This window comes from Zymoseptoria tritici, chromosome 12, assembly GCF_000219625.1.
Source record: "Zymoseptoria tritici IPO323 chromosome 12, whole genome shotgun sequence".
Classification (NCBI taxonomy): domain Eukaryota; kingdom Fungi; phylum Ascomycota; class Dothideomycetes; order Mycosphaerellales; family Mycosphaerellaceae; genus Zymoseptoria; species Zymoseptoria tritici.
Window position 1 is genome coordinate 24,836 of NC_018207.1, and position 23,539 is coordinate 48,374.

Below are 23,539 nucleotides of genomic sequence, written 5' to 3' on the forward strand. Positions count from 1 at the left end.
ATAATCGAGATATAACTAAGGATAATACGAAAATAAATACTTTAACTTCTAAAAGTCTTAATATATTAAATAATAATATTTCTAGTCCTTCGAAAGATACTTTAATTAAAGACTATATAGATAATATTAATAGCGGAATAGATATAGTAGAAGAAGAACCTTTAAACTATAAAGGAAAAGGAAAAGAACCTATTTATCTAAGTAGTAATTCTAGTACTAGTTCTTATAAATCCTCTATACTAAACCTTTCTTTTAAAGATTTAGAAGATAATATAAATACTTTAGATATTAGATCTAATAGAGCTATACCTAGTAGTTCAAAAGCTTTTATACCTAATTATATAAATAAGGAGAATAATATAGCTCTTATACCTAATTATATTAATAAGGAAGATAAGACTTTAGTTACTACTAATTATAAAAACTTAGAAATTAATAAACCTTTAAGTAAAAGATCTTATACTAATAGAGATAGTTATAGTAGTAATAAAACAAATACTAATAATATAGAAGATACTATCGAAAATAACGAAGAAAGTATAATAGAAACTAAAAATAAAGGAGGGCGACCTAAGAAGATTAAAGGCGGTATTAAAGGAGGACGGCCTAGAAAGGCTAAATAAGTATTAGAATTAGTTTCTTTATTTACTTATTTATTAATTTAATTAATCTATCTTTCTATTTCTTTTTCTTAGTATTATAAATATTCGAGGTTTTCTCTTAAGCTAGGAGGTTTTCCTCGACTAGCTATAGGTTTTCTATATATATTTAGGTATAGAAGAAGCTAGGAAAACCCTTAGCTAAGCTCTAAAAACTCCGTAGCTCTTAAGAAAACCTCTAAGTCTTTATTTTACTAGTAAATTTCTTACTATTATAGATACTCGAGGTTTTCTCTTTAGCTAGGAGGTTTTCCTCGACTAGCTATAAGTTTTCTATAGATATTTAGATATAGTAAAAGCTAGGAAAACCTCTAGCTAAGCTATTAAAACTTTATAGCTTTTAAGAAAACCTCTAACTCTTAATTATACTAGTAAAATTATAGTATTTATAAATATTTAAGGTTTTCTAGTAGGCTAAGAGGTTTTCCTTTACTAGCTATAAGTTTTCTAGAGATATTTAGATATAGTAGAAGCTAGGAAAACCTCTAGCTAAGCTCTAAAAACTCTATAGCTCTCTCGAAAAACCTTTTTTTCTTATTTCCTTTAGTAAAATCCTAGTATATATAGATACTTAAGGTTTTCTCTTAAGCTAGGAGGTTTTCCTTAACTAGCTATAAGTTTTCCCTATACTATTAGATATAGAGGAAGCTAAGAAAACCTCTAGCTAAGCCTTTAAAACTTCGTAGCTCTTTTAAAAACCTCGAGTTCTTATTTTTACTAGTAAATTCCTAGTATTTATTACTATTCGAGGTTTTCTCTTAAGCTAGGAGGTTTTCCTTTACTAGCTATAAGTTTTCCCTATACTATTAGATATAGAGGAAGCTAAGAAAACCTCTAGCTAAGCCTTTAAAACTTCGTAGCTCTTTTAAAAACCTCGAGTTCTTATTTTTACTAGTAAATTCCTAGTATTTATTACTATTCGAGGTTTTCTCTTAAGCTACGAGGTTTTCCTCGACTAGCTATAGGTTTTCTATATATATTTAAATATAGAGGAAGCTTAGAAAACCTCTAGCTAAGCTCTAAAAACTCCGTAGCCCTCTCGAAAACTAAATCTCGATCCGCGCTCGGTCCGACTAAGTAATTCCTACTGTAAGGGTCTGAACCGAAGTTGCTCACAAAGGGCCAGATCCGAATGTATAAAATTCTAAAGCTACCGAAAAGAAGATCTATCTAGAACAACGGAACGTCGAGTATAAGCTGTGTGTGCGCGTAGCGTCGCTTGGCGTATACGTAGCCTTCCAGTCGGCCGAAAGGAAGCTTGTTCCCGATTCGGCCTAGTGGATTTCTGAACCGGCGTTCGTCCGTTGGGCGTTGGCCTAGGCATCGGCACAGCCGATGCAGCCTCAGGCACCAGCCTCTGACACCTACGAACGATATAAGTAGGCTTAGTTTCCCTTACCGATAAAGATAAGAAGAACTATACCCTAATTATCCCTAGTATATACCTATACTAGAAGAAGTAGTATACTAATATAGAGGAGCGTACGTAGGTACTTATTAACTCTAAAGTCGCTAAGGGTATAGATAAGGAGGCTACTACGAAGGATACTTGCTTTAAGCTTAGTCTACGTAATATAATAGTTCTAATAATTACTAATAAGATAATTACTATAGAGAATCTTTAGGAATTTAAGACTAACTAGTATCTTTAGCCGGTAAAGGCCGGTATTACTTATATCTCTTATCTACTACTTCCGTATAGATTAACCGGACCTATAACTAAGCTACGTATAACTACCCTACTATAGTTTATTACTAGTAAGCCCGGTAGTACTATTAAGAATACCTTAGCTAGTACCGTCGCCGAGCTTATCTATTCCTACTCTATACGTATACCTAGCTTTAAGACTCCGTCTAGTAAGCCTAATAACTATAGTATACCGACTACGCCCTTCCCTACTTCGGTAGTTATCTATACGTAAAGTACTCTATTAAACGCTATTCTTAGTACTACTACCTACCTCGATACCGGTATTAAGGCTAACTAAGACGCCCTCTTTACTAAGTCTAAGTTCTACTATAAGGAGTACGTTACTAAGACTCGCGCTATACTAGTCGCTCGTATCTTCCTTACTATAGCTAACTACGTCCGTCCGTAAGAGTAAGAAGCCTTTAGATTTAATAATAGCTACTTTAGCGGTAGTAAGTATAATAAGGTAGGAAAAGTAATACGGAGCGTACTAAGCGTATAGCTATACTAGCTAAGAATAAGAGTAAGCTATAGGTTAAGGAAATAGCCTAGGAAATTAATATCCGTAATAATAGTAAGGGTTTAAAGGTAACTATTAATACTAAGGGTAATATAGTTAAGGAGAGTAAGGCTCGTAACCTCTTAGCTAAGACTAATACTAAGAATCTATCTATTTTTAGTACCTCTAGTTACGTTACTAACGGATACGTACCGACTATAGAGTAGGTTTACTAGTAATACCTATAGTTTAGTAGTAAGGAAGAGAACTAGCTCGCTAAGAACTAGCTTAATAAGCTAGATCTTCGTAATAACGATATTAAGGAGCTTAGTTACTATTAAGTAGTACTTATTATATCTATAGTATAGATATATAATAAGTAGGGGAGGAAATATTATAGGGCAAATAGTACTAAATATAGTTTATAGTATAGCGTAGTTTTAGGTCTTAGTAATATATAGTAGTCGGATTCTTCCTTTTTTTTAAGGATCTAATAATAATATTACTAGTCGTTAGTAGCACTTAATATACTTTATAGCTACTACTTATTTCTTAATATAATTCTATACTTAATACCGCGCCCTTAAGGTATAGTATATACTTACCTCTTAGTACCTTAGGTTAGTAGTAGTCGATTCTACCTACTATAAGACGCTACTACTATTACTTAGTGTCTAGCGGTAGTTATAATAACGCCTTTAACTAAGAGGTACTACTACTCTATCGCTTAGTTATAATACTTTTACTAATTAGCCTCTTACGCTTCTTCTTCTTTATATCTATATCCTTATCTTTATTACTAATATTACTAAATAGCTCCTTCTTAAGAGCGCGAGAGGCGGTATTATCTAGAATCTACTACTCGAGCTAGTTATAACGCTCCTTAATCTACCCTTATATCGTAGTAATATCGTATCTAATAACCTCTACTAATATACTAATAATAGATATTACTACGTTCTTATTCTTACTCTTACCGCCGACCTTAAACCCTCTATCGAATCTAGCTATATCGAGTAGTATATTATTAACGTACTCTAGTATCTTATAATCCGGATTATTCGCGATCTCCCTTATTATCTCCTTAAGTTTAGTATTAGTTATAATAGGCTCTATTACGACGGCGATAGAGATACTAAATAGAGTAGTAGCGTACTAAGAAAGGGGATAAACAAAGCGGCAATTAAGAGTATAGAGTAACTAGTAAGTAATAATAAGAGTAGCGACGACAATACCTCGAAATGATAAAAAAGCGTATATACCGACGACGAAGCATAACGCGACGAGGAAATCTTACGCGCGGACAAAACGAGGTAATTGTGCACCTTAAATCGTCCGTGCGCGTCTAGCGCGGAGATTACCGGTGGCTGCGAGGCTGTGTAGAATCGGTGTGATATTTCCGGACCTGCCTCGGTTTAGAAACAACCGCACTGCCTTGTTCAAGCAGGCATGCTGCCTGTTCGGACGGGGTCTGCGGAGTACAGACCGCGGACGTTGCGCCGGCGGTGCCTAGGTTTGGCGAAGCACTGCCTTGTTTAAGCAGGCATGCTGCCTGCTCGGGCGGGGTCCGCGAAGTACAGACCGTGGAGTGCATCCGGGAAGCGGTGCTGACGCTGCAATCAATCGGAGGCCTATTTTGGGCGGGTATCGAATGAACCCCCTCGACTCTACAATTCGACCTGCTCCTCCCGGAAGCTCGAATTCGATGTGCAGGTACGGATTTCGAGCTTTCGCGAAGGAATTCATCCGACTCTTCCAGCTCCGAAGTAGAAAGGGCTGAACGGAAGGTAGCATTCGACCGGAGATGTCGGTATCGTCTCCAGGGTACAGGCATTGACTGCTTCATGTGCTTTTGATCCAGAATCTGTAGGATACGAGGTGCACGGCTTACTCTTCGCACGGAGCAACGTCCTCCACTCCCATTCTGCAGGGCAGTAGCATGTCCGGTTGGGTGACTCCCTTTGGTTCCGCCAGGACACTGCCACGACCAGTGTCAACATCCCCTCGTATAAGAATTCGCTGGTTGTCCTTCCCTCTTCGCAATCCTCCAAACCTCCTTCCTTCTTCAACCAGAACGGTCAAACAAAAAACCCACTCTCCATCCTCGACCTTCAACCTACCAAGCTTCGGACACAACCGACAACTCATCATCACCATCACGATGCAGATCCCCATCGTAGGAGTGATCCTCTCGAGCCTCGGCATGGTCCACGCCTTCACCACCTACGAGATAGTTTTCTGGTCCGGAACGCACTGCCAGGGCGCAGAATCACACCGAATGACCGGAAACGAAGCTACGTCGTGCGGCAAACCGGCAGGCGTCCCCAATTCCTTTGACGCCCAAAGCGCGACAGTCAGACTGCTGAAGGACTGTACCGTTGTGTTCTACACCGACAACAATCAGCAGTGCAATTTCGTCGGCCCGGGATTTCAAGGTACAAGTCTTGGACCCTTCCAAGGACCGGACGGTGTAGCCGCCCACAACGGGCACAGTCCTTGGAAGGGACCGACGTACGGGTGTGCCGAGTAAGTATCAAACAATCAGTTTCTCTACGGTTCCCAATGTTTGTCTAATCTGTCGAATAGATTGGACCCGAGGAAGAGGGGCAAATGGAAGCTTGCGCAGGTCAATTGTGGATAAGAACGGGAAATCCGCAAGACCGGCGTGGCAGCAAGGACGGGGGTTGGTGTAACGCCTCATTTTCCCGCACCGGAATCTGGACTCCGGAGGAGAGGTTGGACGTGAGTGGGGATTTTGGCGATGTAGTGAGACTTGTTTGTCTGGGGACAGGGTGGGAACTGAGGCATGGTTTACCATATTAGTTAATCAACAGTGTATGTTCCTTGGAAGCATTCCTCGACTGTCCCACTGCAGTATGTCACTCGTACTCGCGACACTAGTCCGCACCAGAGGAGGCAGGTCAACGACCCAGCGAACTCATCACTCCCTTTCTCCGTGTCGCTCCGAAACTGCCACATGCCGCCGCTACGTTGGCGAAGCCAGTGCGTGAAGCGCCGATCCCTACCGACTAGTAGTCGTTGGTCTTCTTTCCGAGTGTTCAGCCAGCCCGAACACGTGGGCAAGGGTCTAATGAACGACATTGACACGACCTACGGTAGATACCCAACATCTAAGAACGACCTTCGCCGTAGAGAGTCAGCCAGTGATCGCCACTCCCATTCGACGAGCCCATCATGGAATCTCCCGAATAAAAGGCCGCATACCTCATCAACCTCCTTAACACCAAAGGATAAGGAGACTAGATTGGAGAGCCCATCTCACAACTCGAACATTCCCTCCAAGCCGCCCACCAAGCTAAGCGCAACAACGCCGATGACGAGACGGTTCTTGCAGCGCTGCTCCACGACATTGGCCAATTCCTGCCAGCTCACGAGATTTGATCGATCGCACACGAGGTGCAGAGCATGAACTCCACACACGACTCAACCGCCGGCGGTGTCGGACGAGTAGGACACGAACGTATCGGGGAAGAATACCTCACTCGGCTGGGCTACTCGAAGAAAGTCGGGTTTCTGGTAGGATCACATGCTGCAGCAAAGAGATTTCTCTGCGGGACCGATCCTGCCTATCACGATACGCTTTCGGGAGCGAGCAAGAAGTCGCTGGTCTTTCAAGGAGAGCCCATGAGAGGCGACGAGCTTAATGAGTGGGCTGCGAATCCTTGGTGCGACGAGATGTGCCAGTACGTGTCTTGGTCATTCGCCGACTCGATCAAGCCCATTGTTGACAGATTGGCAGACTCCGAAAATGGGACGACGCAGCGAAGGACGTAGGCCTCGAGACCGATCCCGCAAACGCGTACGAGGCGATGATCGTGCGTCTGTTGAAGAGCTGAGGTCGTTCGGTGTGACCCAGGCTTGTATAAGTATCCCTGTGGTGTTTTCATATTGTTGGACAGTCTCACGGAGGCGAGCGTTCCAGTTGCTAGGCGTAGCATACCTTTTCCTCCCTTGTTCCCTCTTGATAGACGATAAACGAATCACGTCGCAAGGTCTACTGCGCTCTTGAAAACGGCCTTCGTCTTCTTCTGTCCAAGAGCCAGCGCCGTGGCAACAACCATCACAACCCAATCAGCTTTCATCTGGCTCACTTGCAGCGCGAGATTGTCGCATCCATTTGGGCTGTCGAGGCGTGTGAGCATGATTCGCGAGCAGGGCGGAAGCAGAGGAGACGGCAGTTCGCTGTGCTTTGGTGTTGACATCTGTGAAGCATCACATCTCACAAACAAGCGTATCGAATCTCTCCTCACAGTGCAAACATCATGTATACCGCAGGCAGTGTATATACATGCCTCCCCCTCCAACGCCGCGCTGAACTCATTCCTCAAGCAAAAGTCGTGATATTTCGTCCTCTATCAATCTGAGCCAAGGTGATTGTACTTTTTAGTGTTTCATAGCGGTAGCATCGGAGTCGGAGCTCCTTCCCGGGTTCATCGACTCCCTGGGACCATCGTTGACAGGACCGCCAGCAGGTGGCAGCGCAGCCTCGGGATCGGGGTTCGCGGTGTCGTACTCGAGCGACTTGACGAGCTTGAAGAGCAAGACGGCGAGGATGGATCCGGCGAATGGTCCGACCCAGTAGACCCATTGGTCAGAGCTGAAGCTGGCGAGTGCGACGTCGGGAGCGAAAGAGCGGGCTGGGTTAAGGGAGCCGCCGGTCCAGAAGACACCTGTTGAGAACGTCAGCTATGTCGCACATGTAAGAGAAGTGATGAATGGCAGCTTACCAGTGAGTTCTGCAATGAAGAGTGAAAGACCGATACCGACGGGCGCGATGAAGTTACCGGTGTGCTTCTCTGCAGCTAACATAAAGATGGTGAAGACCAGTTGCATGGTTAACAGCATCTCGATGATGACACCTTGAGCAACGGTCGTGGTGTCGGAGAGAGTCGTGCTGACGTTCAATCCGCCGGTGAACAGCGCCTGGACGACGTATGCTGCAACAATGGCGCCGACCATCTGGGCGATGAAGAGCAGGGCGGCTCGGACAGGAGTGATGGCTTGGATGAGCATCATACCGAGAGTGACCTGGTCGATTGGTCAGTGACTGGTCCATTCAAAGGGCGCTCAGGACCACAAACCGCAGGGTTGAAGAGACCACCGCTGATACGGAAATAGACCCATGCATTGACAGCCAACGAGAAACCGAAAGCCAACGAAATGTACAGAAGTTGCGCCGGGTTCTTCTGGGGAGTTGTGGTGATGACCGTGTCACCCGTGTTGGGATTGGACGCGACATTGGCACTTTGGGTACCAGTGAAGGCGAAGAACAAGAAACAGAATGTTCCTACGGCTTCTCCAACAACTGCAACGATATGTCCTCGTGCGGTCGCGGGAATCTTCTTCATGAGATGGCCGAAGCCATGGCCTCCATGTGGCTCATCGATATCCATTGTTCTTTGTTGTTGACGGTGTTGTGGGTTTCGTTCCTTCCTTTGTTTACTCGTTCGTTTCCGCGAGAGGTGAGGTCAGTCTGGCGTGTCTCGGTAGGGACGAATAGGTGGAGAGAGGGCAGGGCTGTGAAGAGAGGATCCCAGGGCAGATCGCGATGTATCGCAAGGGGAATGCAGGGGTGGCTTGCTTTTCGTGGCGCTCCTGTGTGACGTGGTTCGTACGGAAAACCGGGAAATGAAAGAGTGGATCGAATCGCATTTGCCTACTTTGGCGACGACGATTAGGTTTGCGCGGGTGAAGGTGCGAACTCCGAGCTCCAAACGGTCGAACTTACCCAATCAATCCACCTCGGTCTACCAATGCCGTCTCTAGCGTCCCGCGGAGGAGAAGATCCTGCGCACTTGCGACTCGTGCACGATGAATGATGACAGTGCGAGGTGTGGCTGTCGCTGTGATGTGTGGTGTGTGGTGTGTACCATGGTTCGTGGAGATGGCGCGCACGAATCGATGCCCGGATGGCAGAGTACCTTTATTGAATCTCGATTACGACGATGCTGGGGCGGAAACGAACCAAGAAGGAGCCAACTGGGTCGAGTCGAACACATTGCACCGATCAGCATCAGTCAGTCAAGGCTCACGTCGATTGCGTGCGTCGAACGGAAGAGAGGAAGCCGTCCTTGCCCAATGTCCATGCTGACTGAGATCAAGCCAGCAATGGGCTGGTCTGCTCTGGTCTGGCCAGCAATTGTGATTCGCGCACGTCCATCAACCCACGCAGGCGGCTGGCTTTCGACCCGGTGGCTTTGGTGTGTGACGACTCTGTGTGCTCGCTTGTCGATCCAATCGAGGACTTCCTTGAAATGTCCTCTCAATTATGATCATCTCAACGAGGCAGAATTCCAATCCTGACATGGTTGTTTCAGCATTCCTGAAGATGCGTAGTAGTTGTCATCAGTCATGCGTCGTCACCGTGCCTTATCCACAGCAGGTCTGCATGTTGTTCAAACCGTCTCTCTTAATCTGTTTGAGCACGTTTCCCGGCTCCTGCGCAGTCGGGCCAGCCACCTGCTCCGTGATGAGCGATCGAAGTACGCACCGGCTGATTGGCGTCACTCGATCGTGCCGCGATGGGTACATCTCATCTGGATCAAGAGTGCAGCCTGCATATAGGCTTGTAAGCTGTCTCTCTAATCCATGCTTCAGGAAAAGACATGTCGCAACCTGCAATTCGTCATCTGGTCGATCTTGCAGGGTGTGCTCCTCCCTTTGATGAGGCACCCGGCTCATCATCCTCCGGCAGATTGTGACTCTGCCGGCTGGGCAAGCAAGCAAGGCCACTCCATCCAATGCTTGTACGTGTGATGCAACCTCCGCTGGATGTCCACCATGATATGATCAACCCAACCCTCGACAAACCAGAAGCGGTCCAGTCGAGCAAACAAGACCATGTAGTAAGCGTATATCACCAGAGCCATGGGCTTCCCGTCCTGGAGAGCTTTCAGGTACTCCGCATTCAATCGATACAGCCAACCAAACACCGCAGGTGAGTGTACTCTGATGACATCCGAGCCTTGTTGGCGCCAGAAGGCACTGTCGAAACACTTCTGCAGGTCGTCCACAGGGCGGGAGTACTTTGCGAACGACTCATCTTCAGCGCGCAGGCTCTCGATGCTGGTCTTCAATTTGTCGAAAGAAGCAGAAAATCCCGAAAGAGCAAGGTCAGGCCCGACACTCTCCTCCACATCTCCCGCCCTCCCGTCCTCGTCCGAGAGATCAGCCAGAACATGACGATGTTCAGCAAGGATGGACTTCACGCCTTGAAGCAGTCCCAGCCATTCCGGCTCTGCGGTATCTGCATACAGAAGGTACTGTCCATCCTGCGGCCCTTTCGCCAAATTGCAAAAGCAAAGTAGCGTTGCGGCGATGAATAACGAGCTCGTACGGTCGCTGTCGGGACTGGCGGCCAATCCATCGATCATACCATCTATGGCGCTGCTTTGCAGAGCCGTTGAAGTGGCCATGCAGAGAGCTCGACGGACGGTCTGCAAGCGGGCAAGATGCAGGGCAGAGAGTGCAAGGAGAAGCTGTGCAACATAACTGTGACGGACGGCAAGTTGAGGCACCGTTTCCCGCCACATACCGACTCTGTTGTCATCGTCGGAGAAGGTCAGGCATGCGGTGGTCAGCCAGTGATGCCACAGCTCCAAGTGGAAGAGGTTTGGTATCTCAACGCCAGCTGCGGAGGGGATCGGCGGAGTTGAGGCGGTCGAGGGTATGAGATGAGCCGTCGGAGTTGAGATCGTACTATCAAACGATAGCTGTACAATCGTAGGATCGGTGTGTTGCGAGGGAGTGGTCGCTGCCGATGCATCTTCTGATCGGGTTGCCGGTGCATTGCTGCGGAATCTGCAAGTCACAGTCCTCCGCACACAATTGCCGCAGGAAGGCTTGACTTCGTCGCACTGCCAGAGAAGAGTCATGTTGAGCCGACGAGGTAGCACAAATATTTCCCCAAGACACGACTGACCTTTATTCGGCGTCGTTTACATTCTATGCAGCCAGCGCGGGACTTTCGATGAGTGCGTCGGCTGAGGCCATGGTTCTTGTCATGAGGCGGATCGTGAGTTGTCTCGATCATCGCGTATATGCGTACTCGGATAGCGTATTCATAAGAGCAGAGTGAAGACTGGACGGGAAAAGGTAACGGATTATACGATTCCGAAGAAAGGTGGACGACACACCTAAAGGCCGCGTGGAGCAGATCGGCCGGCGGCGTGTTCGTAAAGCTCGGACCACATCTGGCGATCGGATACGTCAATCTTGACAACATTGCTCACGACGTCCAATTCCTCGTCGGCGAAAAACGAGCCTGGATCAGCAATGGTATAGGTCCGCGCGCTCTCAGGTGGTTCGGTTTGGAGCTGGCTCTGTCGCATTTAGCAGCCGAAGGAATACATGCTCGATTGTATGCACACTCTCGATTGGTCATTGACGGATTCGCTGTCCGTGGGCGGACTACGGCAACTGCTGCGAGAGCTCGAGTCTCCAATGCGGGGATGATCAAAACGACTCTAATGATTCTCCCCTCTCCGCCCGTCGATCCATCCACTGTCTGATCGGCTCAAACTTGCGACATGTATGTGGACCAGACCGAGCATAAGACATACGAGAATGAGGCCATGAGTAATGTCTTCTCGATTGGCGTATTAGTTCATTGGAGAAATTGGGCGAGAGGATGGCAAGTTGCAATGGAGTCGAAGAAAAGGCACCACAGTCTGCGTAAATGCGCATTCTTCAGCAGCGTATTCGTAAAGCTCGGACCATGTATTGGCCACAAACGTCGACTTTTCCACTTGAAGGTCTCCGACAACATCACCACTCACGCAGAACCAGGTACAGATCGGCAACGAACCGCCATGCTGACGGAGAGCAAGACGAGTGTAGCCGGACGATGCAGCTGCGGACTCCAGCATCGCCAATGCTGCTCCTGTCAACCGAACCTCGTGATGCACAAAATCTCATTCGAATACGAATACGCCTTGTGTTTCACGGACCGTATGAATGGGCCGATGTGAATGCAACGGACGGCACCGCCGTGTCGATCGCTCGTTGCGTGCACAGCTGTGGCCAGTACATAAAGAGCGACAGCGTAAGTTCGCTTTCGTCCATCTTCCAATTCTACCTTTCTCGCTCGACTGTGGATCGCAGTCCATTCCGAACATACCATCCAATTTCTTGCGCTCCAGATCAACACCATGAACGCTGCTACTGACGACGGGCGCTGGCTCGGTCTGCCATACCATCCAAACGCCGCTGCAGCCATAATCTTCATCGCGACATTCGGACTGGCAACTCTCGGCCACATCGGACACATATTCTGGCTGCGGGCCTGGCACTTCATTCCACTTCTCATCGGATGCGTCAGTAAGTACAATGATAACCCACGACCCCTCCTTGCGTTAGCTGATCCCCTCGAAGTGGAAACCTTCGGATACTACGTCCGATTCTGGCTCTCTCGATCTCCAACAAACTTCAAGGCCTACGTCCTCTACGACCTTCTCGTGCTTCCTGCTCCGATCTTCCTCGCTGCTACCATCTACATGTCTCTGAGTCGGATCATTATGGCTCTAGCTGCGCAAGACCTCTCTCCGGTACGACCGTCGAGGATGTCCAAATGGTTCATCTTCGGCGACGTGGTCTGCTTCCTCGTACAGCTAGCGGGAGTGGGCATGGGCGTTACCACCAGCCGCAACATTCAAGAAATCGGCGCAAAAGTGGTGGTCGTAGGTCTGGTGTTCCAGATTCTCGTCTTTGCTCTGTTTATCAGTGCGGCAGTTACACTCTACCGACGCTACAAGTCGCAGGTCGGACCCGATTCCGGGCCGCTCGAATGGAGAAGATACTTGATCTCGCTTCTGACTGCCAGCGGGTGCATCGTCATTCGTAATATCGTACGAGTAGTCGAGTACGCTCAAGGCCCGGACGGCTCCATTGCATCGCACGAAGTCTTCGTGTATCTTTTTAATGCATTGTTGATGCTGTGCGCGGTAGTCCTTATGCTAGCGTTACATCCCGGCTACTTGTAACGCTCCTCGCAGCGGAAGTCAGCTATGGACTTCGAAAGAAACAGCATCATCACGACGGAAACCAGTCTTATGCGGGAGACAACACTTAAGGGCCATCGACCTAGGCCGTGCTCTTATCCGAGGGATAGGGATTAAGCCCGGAAAGTATACATATCCGAGCTTTTTGTAGCGTGCTTAAGAGCGAGAGACTAGTAACGACGTTACTAGCAAAATAGTAGAGGGATTGGTCCGAAGGTCTTGTCGATACAGCTTTTGTTAGAAGCAAAGTCGCCGAGATAATGTCGAGCAGCCAGAAAATTCGCAATGAGCACCGCGATTAAACCGTCTCTATAGCTGCGTTCGACCTTCGCCGGATCTAACAAAGGGATAAAGCCTATTTTGCCGAGCGGTGCTTAAAGAGTTGGCCCGAAGGGCTAAGACGCATTCGGCATAGCACCGGCTCCGGCCGAAAGTTTAGGGTCGATGTAACGATGCTTGGCGTTTAACTTCATTCACTTTACTATTGTTCTAATTGTAGTAGCCTTTCTTTTCTATAGTAAGCGCGCTAGTTATAAAAGAAAAGGGAGCACAATATAGAGAAAGTTAATAATAGGAAGAAACGTAAACGAGAAATCTAAACTTCTCCTCTAGCTTGTAATGTTTTTAATCCTATAAGTAACTACTACTACTACCTCTAACTCCGCCGCCGCTACTATAGGTAGCCCTCCCTCCCGCTTTTCGCTATCGCGAGCCGTAAGTAATTGTAGTAGAGTAGTAGTATAGGTAGCGCTAACTATAGTAGAATACCTTCTATAAGAGCGACGCCGTTTAGCGTTACCGTCGCTGCGAGCGTAAGTAATTTAATCTAGCGACCCTTATTATAGTATACCGAGACTAACCTTTATATAGAAGAGAGGATAAGACGCGGCGCTACCGTATTTACCGCTCTATAAGTTATTAGTCCTTTGTTTTCTAAACCGCTACTATAGCTTATAAAAGAAACAAAACTAATATCTAATAGCCGCGCCCGTCGTACCGCGCTACGGTACTACCTCCCCCCCCCTCCTCCGGCTCCCGCTCCTCTAATCGTCGCTCCGGTCCTAACTACTATCGCTGCCCCGGCCCTAGCTCTACTACCTCCGGCTCCGCTAGCGTATACCGCCCTAGCGCCCGCTCCTCTAGCTCCGGTCGAGTCTTCTTCCGCCCCTACTCCGGCTCCGCTAGCTCCGGTCGAGTACGGCGACGACGGGCCTACCGGGTAAGAACATCCTTCTCTTTAACTCTTTACTAGTCTACGAGACTTTAAGAGCTTTATAAGCTATAAGACTTTAAGAGTAGATATATTATAAACGGCTATAGATTAGAGAACCGTAACTAACTAACTACGTAGCCTTAACGACGACGACGACGACGACGACGGCATGTTCGTAGCGCCCGGGTAAGCATTTCCTTTATAAAGCGGTATACGCTACTTAGGAAATAAATGCTAACCTATATATAGCCCCTCTCCTTCGCCCGCGCCCGCGACTCCCTCCGGCGCTAGTACTAGTACTCCCGTTACTCCTTGGTCGCGTAGCCGTCCGCTCGGAAGCGGTACCTTCGCGTACCGTCGCCCGTAGTAGGCGGACACTTAGGTATATATTCCTTTCCCTTATAAAGTAGTAAATGCTACTTAGAAAAGAAACTAAGCTAACTCGCGCGTATAGTAGTCGGTAACGCTAGCCCGCTAGGCTTAGGCGACCGACGCGGTGCGCCGCCGTACTACCTATATTAGGCTCCGCTAGGAAACTAGAGTCTAGCGGGTGCCGGCGTACGCGCTATACGAGAGGGCCGGCGAGGCCGACCGTTACTTTATACTAGCGACCGGGTAAGTAATTTATTTATCTATTACTATATAAAAGAACTATTACTAACTAGCGCGCGTATAGTAGAACCTACGGCAATTACCTATAGAAGAACTTACCTATAGGCGGATACTAGTAGAAGCATTAGCGGCATCGGCGCCCGATCCTACTAATTAGCGGGCGGGTGACCGTATAAGACCGCGTTAATTATTAACGACAGAAACGCTTCCCTTCGGGGTATAAGACGTACGAATAAATACTAGTTTCGCTCTCGTATACGTATTTCTAGTCTTAGTCTTAGTCTTAGTCTTAGTCTTAGTCTTAGTCTCGATATTAGCTACATTAGTCTCCGTCTATTTCTTTTATAAAGTATAAGCGTCGCTTAAGAAAAGAAAGTAGTAGAGATTAGAAGGTCCCTCGAGGAGGACGGAACGCGTTGTTGTTACCTAAAGGCTAACTATACTAAACATCCGAGCGGTAGGTATCCGCGATAGTAACTCGCTACGCTAATCTCCTATTCTAGTCGTACGCTTGCATCTCGGCGACAATCCTACTACCGGCCGTAAGCCGCTCTAAGTCGAAGGTATCCTTAAATAGTAGATTATCTAGCTTCTTATTACGCGAGATAGCGACGTAGAATAACGGTACGTTCTTACGACTATTAGAGATATTAAGGACAGCCTTCGATAGTATTATACCCTACGCCTTATAAACGGTAATAGCGTACGCGAGTCGAACGGGGAACTAGGTACGAGTACGAGTTTCGCCTTTATAGAAAAAGGAGCGCTAGAATTATTATTAGTAAGGGCGGATTTCTTTTATAAGGTAAGGGCGTAGGCTTAGAAAAGAAATACGAACCTAGCTTCGGAAGATAGGAATTACGGCATACCGAGATCTACGTAAGGAATACTCCTTAATATATAGACCGTCGTAGGTCGCTCGCGGCATAGTAACGAGAAAGTAATATAGCTAATCCTATAGCTCGGACGACATTAGCGTATTGTTTGTTTGTTTGTTTGTTCCATTTACGTCCTTTCGGAGTCCAAGACTATGTAGGACGGCCTTGCCCTAAGGGCAAGGCAGTAGATCTATTTACAATCAAATTCTTCGGTATTCTTTAACCTTAGGGGAAACCCCGTGCCTAAGGCAATGCCAAAGGACTTTAAACAAATGCGAGACAAAGGAAATCAAACGAGTGTTACTACGGCCCAAGGCTGTAGAATTTTCGCGCCAAGCTTTTTGCAGAATTTTCAGCGGATCCTTCCGCTTCGTACGTACGCACGCTGCGAATTCGAAAGAGATACAGCGTAAGGCGATGCAGCGCAAAGGCGCAAAAAGCAGCTGTCTAACTCGCTGTCTTCTCTTGTCCTTAATATGCCTTTGTGGAACTGTATGCCGCTTCTAAACGTATATAGCTACGTAGGTTAATCGTAGAGTTGTAGATTCCACCGTTGTTCTAACTCTTTAAAGTGACGGCCGAACAGACTGCACCTTTACGCGGTAGCCGTCGTAAGTACCTTCCTCGGAAGGGAAACTAAGACAGTCTAGAAGAAACCTCCTCGAAAACCTCTCGAATCCGCCCGAAATCCTTCTCGAAATCCGCCTCTCGAATCCGCCCGAAATCCTTCTCGAAATCCGCCTCGAAATATAAGCACAGAACAATAGTACGATTCGAACGAATAGCCCTCTACGCTACGAACAAGAAGAAGAAGAAGAAGAAAAAGAAGTAGTCCACTCTGCCCTATACGCGCACCTCCTCGAAATCCGAACCGAAGCACTTTAAAGAGCTGGAACAGTCGGTGGAATCCACAACTCTACGATTAACCTGCGTAGCTATATACGTTTGGAAGCGGCATATAGTTCTACAAAGGCGTATTAAGGACAAGAGAAGGCAGCGAGTTGGACAGCTGCTTTTGTACGGCATTTTGCACGGCATTCCTCTCTCTCTTTTTCGAATTCGTAGCGTACGTGCGAAGCGGAAGGATCCGCTAAAAATTCTACAAAAAGCTTAGCGCGAAAATTCTGCAGCCCTAGCTGCAGACAACGATACGCGAAAATTCTACAGCCCCGGCTGTACGACACTCGTTGGATTTCCTTTGTTTTGCGCTGCTTTTGAAGTCCTTCGGTAGATTCTGCTTTACAGATTCTACCTTAGGCACGGGGTTTTCCCCTAAGGTCAAAGAATACTAAAAGAATTTGATTGTAAATAGATCTACTGCCTTGCGCGCAAGGCCGTCCTACATAGTCTTGGACTCCGAAAGGACGTAAATGGAACAAACAAACAAACAAACAACAACTCTTTAAAGTGCACTTTTCCGTAGAGGACCCGAATCTCTAGAGGGAAAGAGGTGCGATTTCGGTTCGGATTTCGAGGAGGTACGCGTATAGGGCAGAGTGGACTGCTTCTTTCTTCTTCTTGTTCGTAGCGTAGAGAGCTATTCGTTCGAATCGTGCTATTGTTCTGTTATAGCTTATGTTTCGAGGGGAGGTATACCTCCAGGTCGTGTTGTTTTTGTAAGGGAAGAGGGATCGACAGCCTCTCCAATCCTCCGGAGGAAACTTAGCTCTACGACGACGATGTCGTCGTAGGTTCGTAGCCGGCACCACGTACAGGTGTTCCTCGTCGCCGGCCTCGACATTAGCGTAGAGCTAGCCTTCTATACTATATTATATAGGCGATACTCGGTACCGTTAACAATGCTACGCTCCGTCTATAGGTTCTAAAGGATTATAAGCTTACATCTAATACTAATATTAACGCGGTTGTCGAGAAACCTAGCCTTAGTAGTAGGAACGTTAGTAGCGATAGGGTAACTATTAGTCGCTATATACGAGAAGACTAGCTAGCTACTATTACGCATACGAGAAAGGTTGTGTTCGTTAGCATCTACGTTAGTACCGTACAACCGGATAGTATCCTCGAACTAGCGGTATACCGGATACTAAAAATTAAAGTTCGACTACCGAGATTTTTAGTACGCTAAGTCGATAGGATTTTCTTTTATAAGGTAGCTATTACGCTTTAGAAAGGAAATGCGGGGATACGAACCTAGCATCGAGTAGACAATGTCTTCTAGTAGTTAGAGGTAACCGTCGCGTTACGAAGTCCTTCTAACGCGGCCGTAAACTCCGTACCGCCGTCGCTCTAACGCTACTACACCGTTAACTCGATCGTCTTATCGAACGCTCTATACTTCTTATAACTAAGTACATCTTCTAGTAATAGACGGCTAGCACCGGCTAGTAGATTCGTAACGTTAAAGAATAGTGCCTTATCGTTAACCGGTAGAAGCTACTAGAAGTTACCGAAAAGGAGGACGTTTATACTACCGAAGAACTAGTTATTAAGGAACGCTTACTTTAACCGGAGATCGATGTAGTAGAGCGTTAATAGGCTAACTATACTCTTCTCGTCGATAATAAGGTACTTAGTATCCTTTAGTCCGCTCTATAGCGTTGTAGCTACCGCCGAGGACAGCTTCTTAAATAGGTAGTTAATTAGTAGTTTAAATAGCGAATGTAGCGTACTACCGGCGATGTTAAAGGACGTAGAACTAGTAGGCGCCGCTCGGAGGATAGTAGTCGTATAGGGCGATAGGACCTATAGAAAGTTAGACTCCTTAGTCCGGTTTTAAAAGAGGGCTATTTAAGTATTTTTTTTATAAGCTAGCGCTACCGCCTTAGAAAAGAAATGCTTACCTACAAATAGGCTAAGACTACCTTAATTAAGAAACTCTTACTAGTACTAGCGCGACCGTCGACATTTAAGAGGAGCTACTTCGGCGTACTACTACGGAGACTAGACTTATAGTAGTTTATAACCTCGTCGTAGACTAAGCGCTGCTCTATAGACAGTATGTCTACTACCTCTAGCGATTAGAACCGTACCTCCGACTACTTTAGATATATAGCCTTCGCGCGCTCCTACTAACTAGATCGATAGATATCTAGCTCTTACCTAGGAAGCAACTCCTTATCCTACTGCCGCTAGTACGTACTAACATAGAAGTCCTAATTATATAGCTAGTTATTAGTCCGCTTACTAAGGTTGTTCGGATCCTTACGCCGCGCTATAGGATTACGACGAACGGTCTATCCGGCTAGTAGCTCGGTACTACTAGCGCCCTGTTCCTATCGTTCCTTACCGGGCTCGAACTTATCTTCCTCGTCTAGATTATCGAGGATCTTATCTATATAGTCGAAGGCGTAGTAATAGTGCTCGTTGTCGTCCTTAGCCTACTACTACCGCTAGTAGGAGCGAAAGGCATTAGCCTAGGTAGTATAGCCGTCGTATAGGAGCACTAGATACTCGCGGAATAGATAGTAAAGGACGACTTTTAGGCGGCAGAAGTCCTCGTAATCTAGGCCGGTTAGTATAGCGGAATATCTACTAAGGAAGTTAGTCCTTTCTTTACTAAAGTAGTAGTTGTAGTATAGAAAAGAAATACCTAGGCATATAGTAGAGAATGCGACTAGGAGCATTCGGCCGGGGTTTAAAGTCCTTACCCTTACGGTAGTCGAATGTCGTAAGGAAGGTAAATAGACTAGTATCCTCGTACGCCTCGTCCCTAGCCTTATACTTCTAAAGGGGCGTCCTACCTTACTTAACATCTTTACTACTATTATCTAGCTCTACTATCGTACCGAGCTAATTCTCGGGTCGATAGTTAAAGCTAATAGCCTTACGGCTACCTATCGATAGTAGCAAACTAAAGAGGATGTAGGAAACCTCCTACGCCGACTAGTCTCGTTCCCTAATTAATCGATTTATCGTCCTAACTACGAGTAATAGTTCGGGCTTAGCATAGGTTAGCATTTCTTTTATAAGGTGTACTTTAGGCTTTATAAAAGAAAGAAGTAGAAGTACCTACCCGATTCTCGTTTAAATACGGTGCGAGGCTTTTAGCAATCTACTAGTATGTTAACGTAGTAGGCTCGTTCTTAGTCGCGTACTTCCTAACGTAGTTAATTACCGCCTTCGTGGACGTATAGGGTAAGATGTCGCTGTTCGCTCGCTACCTTAGCGCGACTATTAGGTAGTATACATTTATTATAGAGTCGTTCGAGGCTACATTAAATAGCGGGTAGTAAGGATTGCGGGCGCGGTTAGTAGTAGTAGGGCCGGTAGCTCGAGGGAAGTAGAATCGACACTTAGTCGGTGCATTAGGTGTAGCTCCGCGCACTCTACGTTAGTAGTAGCCCTATAAGATAGATATTAGACTCCTTAGTCCGGTTCTTCGTATTAGGCCTATTTGTTTTCTATACCGCGCAGCCGCTATAGAAAAGAAAGAAAGCGCTTACCTTGCTTCCGTCGTAGGAGTACTACTATACGCGGTTTATAACATTAGACAGATCCTTAAGGGTGTTAGTTAGTTCTTCCGTAGTAGTATTATAAATACCTCGAGTACCGACACCGGCACGGGCTCTACCTAGCTAAGGGTTAATAGCAACGATATACTTGTCCTAGAATACGGTAAAGGTAGCGCGCTCTACCTCGTCTTAGATATTACTATATACTTCCTATATAATACGTAGATCGCACTATACGAAGCTATATATATAGGTGCTACTACGGCCCTAGAACTCGTACCGGAACTAGTAATTAACGATGCTAAACTTCGGCTTAAGGACCTACGGGGATAGATGTAAGTATTTGTAGTTATAGTAGCGTTGTCGCTATAGATAGAAACTAACCTAGTTAAAGAACGATGTAAACCGATCGTAGAAATGCTAGGTTGCGACGTATAGATAATTACGAAGGTTCCGGCGCCTAATATCGAGCCGCTCTATATCTATACTAGTCTTCTACCGCTCGTAGTTAGGGAAAAGCCGGTGTAGGCTGTCCTACTATATGTCGGCTACGCTAAAGGTAAAGAAAAACGCGGGTTTGCCTAGCGGGATTAGCTTTGTTTTATAAGGTAGAAACGTACTTAAGAAAAGAAAAGCATACCTAATGCGTAAACATATAATGTTAGCTCTAATCGCTTTTTACTCTAGAACGGCCGGATCCCCTTAATGTTTGTAGATATACGTACGACGCGATTAAGTAAGCCTATCGCCTCGCGAGTGTTACTACGAAGATAATTACGTAGCTAGTTAAGGGTTATAGTATAGCTATTCTTGCGATTAATAATCTAGCGAGATCGACTGCCGCTTATATTACGCATCTAGGTATTAAATACTACGTACCGGAACCGCTAGTAACGAGCGAACCGACCGTCGTCGTACTTTATTAAGTACTAAATCTACCGCAAAAGCGGAACGCTCCTCTGTCTCGGGAGTGCCTAATCTATAGAGAGTTAGCATTTAATTTCTAAGGCGTATACGTAGTTTAGAAAAGAAAGGAAATCGGCATAGACCTATAAGACCTTAAGGGAACAGGTACGGAAATGCGAGTAAGAAGATGCGCTCTTTGCGCACCTCCTACGAGCTACGGTTCTGCTACGAATACCGTAGAGTCTATAGACGCGGCTAGACTATTATAGCTCTAAATTGCTCGGCGTTCGGTCGTAGTCCTATAGAAGGTTAGACTCCTTAGTCCGGGTTCATTTCTTTTATAAGCTAGCAACGCCGCTTTAGAAAAGAAAACGCACCTTATAGAAAGTCGGCTACTTCTGTTTCGGTTAGTAACGTGTTCGGTACGGCCGCGCCTTCTATTACGCCCTTAATGTTAGCGCTAGTCTTACCCTCCGGTAGGGTTATATTATCCTCGACCTCTACCGTCGCGATCTTATCGAAGACAGTTCTATCCTTAGGTAGGGAGTTTAGGGCGTATTTATCGATACGGATGCCCTCGTAGCCGGGATAGTGCTTATATAGATATTCTAGCTACCTCTATATTATAGGTTAGCATTTCTTTTATAAGGTGTATAGCCTACTTTATATCGAAATACCTAGACGTTGTGCCGATTAACTATAAAGGATCTACGAAATTAAGCTATAAACTACCTACGATTAGGATCCTATATGTCCTACTCCGGCCGGATTAGAATCGTGTTATACTAACTAGGTAATCGAGGTAGTGTCCTTACGACATTAGGAATATTACGGGCAAAGGTTATAATATGTCCCTTATATCTCTACTAAGCGCCGTCGACGTAGACTATATATATACTAATATAGACCGGAGCGATTAGTAGTTGCTTAATATCCGCTAGCACCGGTAACTATATAGGAACAGAGCTAGGATCTAAGTTGTTCTCTATTAACATTAAATAGGGCTCGTTAGGCCTACGTAAATCCGAGGTCTTATATCGTTAGCAAATGCCGGAGGGTATAATCTAAAGGGTGTTAGCTCCTATAGTTTAGAAGAGAAATCCTACGGTTTAGAAAAGAAATCCTACGGTTTAGAAAAGAAATCCGACAGTTTAGAAAGAAAAGCCGCACCTTAATATTAAACTATCGCTCCTTATATCGAGGGCAGAAGTTTATCCGCTTAGTATCTAGATCCTTTATCTACCCTAAGATTCTCGCCTAGTCTTTCTCCGATACGGCCGGATTACGTAGATTAGTACCGGCATCGTACGCGCGTAGAATCCTATGCGCCCGCTCGTATAGTTTATCGTATATTATATCTAACGATTCTACTATAGCTAACCTTTATTAAGTAGCTAGCGCCGCCCTCTCCGTACGTCTAGCCGTACGCTCTACTACGATACGCGCCTTCTCCTCTTCTCGTAGTCTTACTACGAGTAGCCGTCTAGCGGTACGTAATACTACTATCTCCTTATCTAGCTCTTAAGGTAGTAGATCCGGCGGCGGTAGAGGCGGTAGAGGTAGAGGCGGTAGAGGGCGAGGAAGGATATCGCGATCGTAGTAGGAAGGGACGTATCGTTAAGGTAGTAGTAGAGCGGAGCGTCGCTTAGCTATAGAGGCCTACCTTTCTACTCGTATAGAGGTATTATTTCCCTAGAATTTCTATTAGTACTATATACATTCTTTTATAAGGTAACAGCGCTACTATAGAAAAGAAATATAGGCGTACCGCTACGAGTCGTAAGAGAAAGGCTAACTCTTAATTAGGGCTAGAGCCGTCTTAACGCGTAACCGGCATTACCTAACTATTGTTAGTACGGCAACGTTTAGCTAAGCGTTTAGCGTAGTAAGTACGATAGTCGTTATAGGACTTAAACTCCTTACCGGCGGTATTATAGAAGGAGGCGAGAGGCAGAGGTCTATACTACCGTATAGTGTAGAGTTTAGTTAACATCTAGAGTACGAGTGCTTTCTTTTCTAAGGTAAACGCGTCGCTTTAGAGAGAAATTCGAGGATAAAAACAATAGTTTTAGGGATGCCGCGTAGTTACGTACGCGTTAGCACTACTAGGGTAGAGGTAGATACTTTTACCTATATATTATAGCAATCTATAGCATTAGACGGCCGGGTTTGCTAGCGTAGTAGTAACGGAAGTCGTAGTGCCTACGGACGTAGAAGAATGCCTAGAGGTGCGCACCTAAAGCTACGTCGATATAAGAAGGGTCTATAGCCCGCCCGGCCTCTTTTTTTTAGAGTTCTTTTCTAAAGTAGTAAACTATATAGATCGCGCATAGCGCCCGTTTTAATTGTTTTGTAAGGTAATAGTAGCGCTGTAGAAAACAATTCGACTAGGCAGAATAGCGTAGAGGTAGAGCAATCACGTAGGCAGAAAGTCACGTTATAGGAACTTTTTCAACTTTGGCTGTGAGCCAATCAAACCTTATCCGGTTTTTTCAAAAGCAGTCGACTATTATAGGCCCTTCGGGCCAATAAACCATCTCGATGTCGCACCTTCCTCCTCCTCCAGATGCGATTGACCACGGCTTCATCTGCTCCGTATCGTGTCTGGGCCGCGAGTCGACCAAGCATACTGCTTCTAGTTAGCAGCAGTG

General features: G+C 46.1%; 5 protein-coding genes across 5 annotated transcripts; 3 read left to right on the plus strand and 2 right to left on the minus strand.

Moving 5' to 3' along the window:
- Positions 1-5,009: 5,009 nt before the first annotated feature.
- MYCGRDRAFT_96869 (uncharacterized protein) lies at positions 5,010-5,983 on the plus strand (the record flags this gene model as incomplete). Its single annotated transcript, XM_003847792.1, has 4 exons — positions 5,010-5,374; positions 5,521-5,590; positions 5,750-5,851; positions 5,969-5,983. 4 exons carry the CDS (start codon positions 5,010-5,012, stop codon positions 5,981-5,983), a joined length of 552 nt encoding a protein of 183 aa, XP_003847840.1.
- A 291-nt stretch (positions 5,984-6,274) lies between these two features.
- Positions 6,275-6,705, plus strand: MYCGRDRAFT_96870 (uncharacterized protein; the record flags this gene model as incomplete). Its single annotated transcript, XM_003847793.1, has 2 exons — positions 6,275-6,552; positions 6,609-6,705. The coding sequence occupies 2 exons, from the start codon at positions 6,275-6,277 to the stop codon at positions 6,703-6,705; spliced, it is 375 nt and encodes a 124-aa protein (XP_003847841.1).
- Positions 6,706-7,252: 547 nt separating this feature from the next.
- MYCGRDRAFT_101681 (uncharacterized protein) lies at positions 7,253-8,270 on the minus strand (the record flags this gene model as incomplete). The annotated part of the gene is made up of 3 exons (XM_003848204.1): positions 7,253-7,539; positions 7,597-7,897; positions 7,951-8,270. The coding sequence occupies 3 exons, from the start codon at positions 8,260-8,262 to the stop codon at positions 7,253-7,255; spliced, it is 900 nt and encodes a 299-aa protein (XP_003848252.1).
- A 1,251-nt stretch (positions 8,271-9,521) lies between these two features.
- MYCGRDRAFT_77156 (uncharacterized protein) lies at positions 9,522-10,901 on the minus strand (the record flags this gene model as incomplete). The annotated part of the gene is made up of 2 exons (XM_003848203.1): positions 9,522-10,725; positions 10,791-10,901. 2 exons carry the CDS (start codon positions 10,899-10,901, stop codon positions 9,550-9,552), a joined length of 1,287 nt encoding a protein of 428 aa, XP_003848251.1.
- Positions 10,902-12,018: 1,117 nt separating this feature from the next.
- Positions 12,019-12,849, plus strand: MYCGRDRAFT_50563 (uncharacterized protein; the record flags this gene model as incomplete). The annotated part of the gene is made up of 2 exons (XM_003847794.1): positions 12,019-12,187; positions 12,242-12,849. 2 exons carry the CDS (start codon positions 12,019-12,021, stop codon positions 12,847-12,849), a joined length of 777 nt encoding a protein of 258 aa, XP_003847842.1.
- Between the last annotated feature and the right edge of the window lie 10,690 nt (positions 12,850-23,539).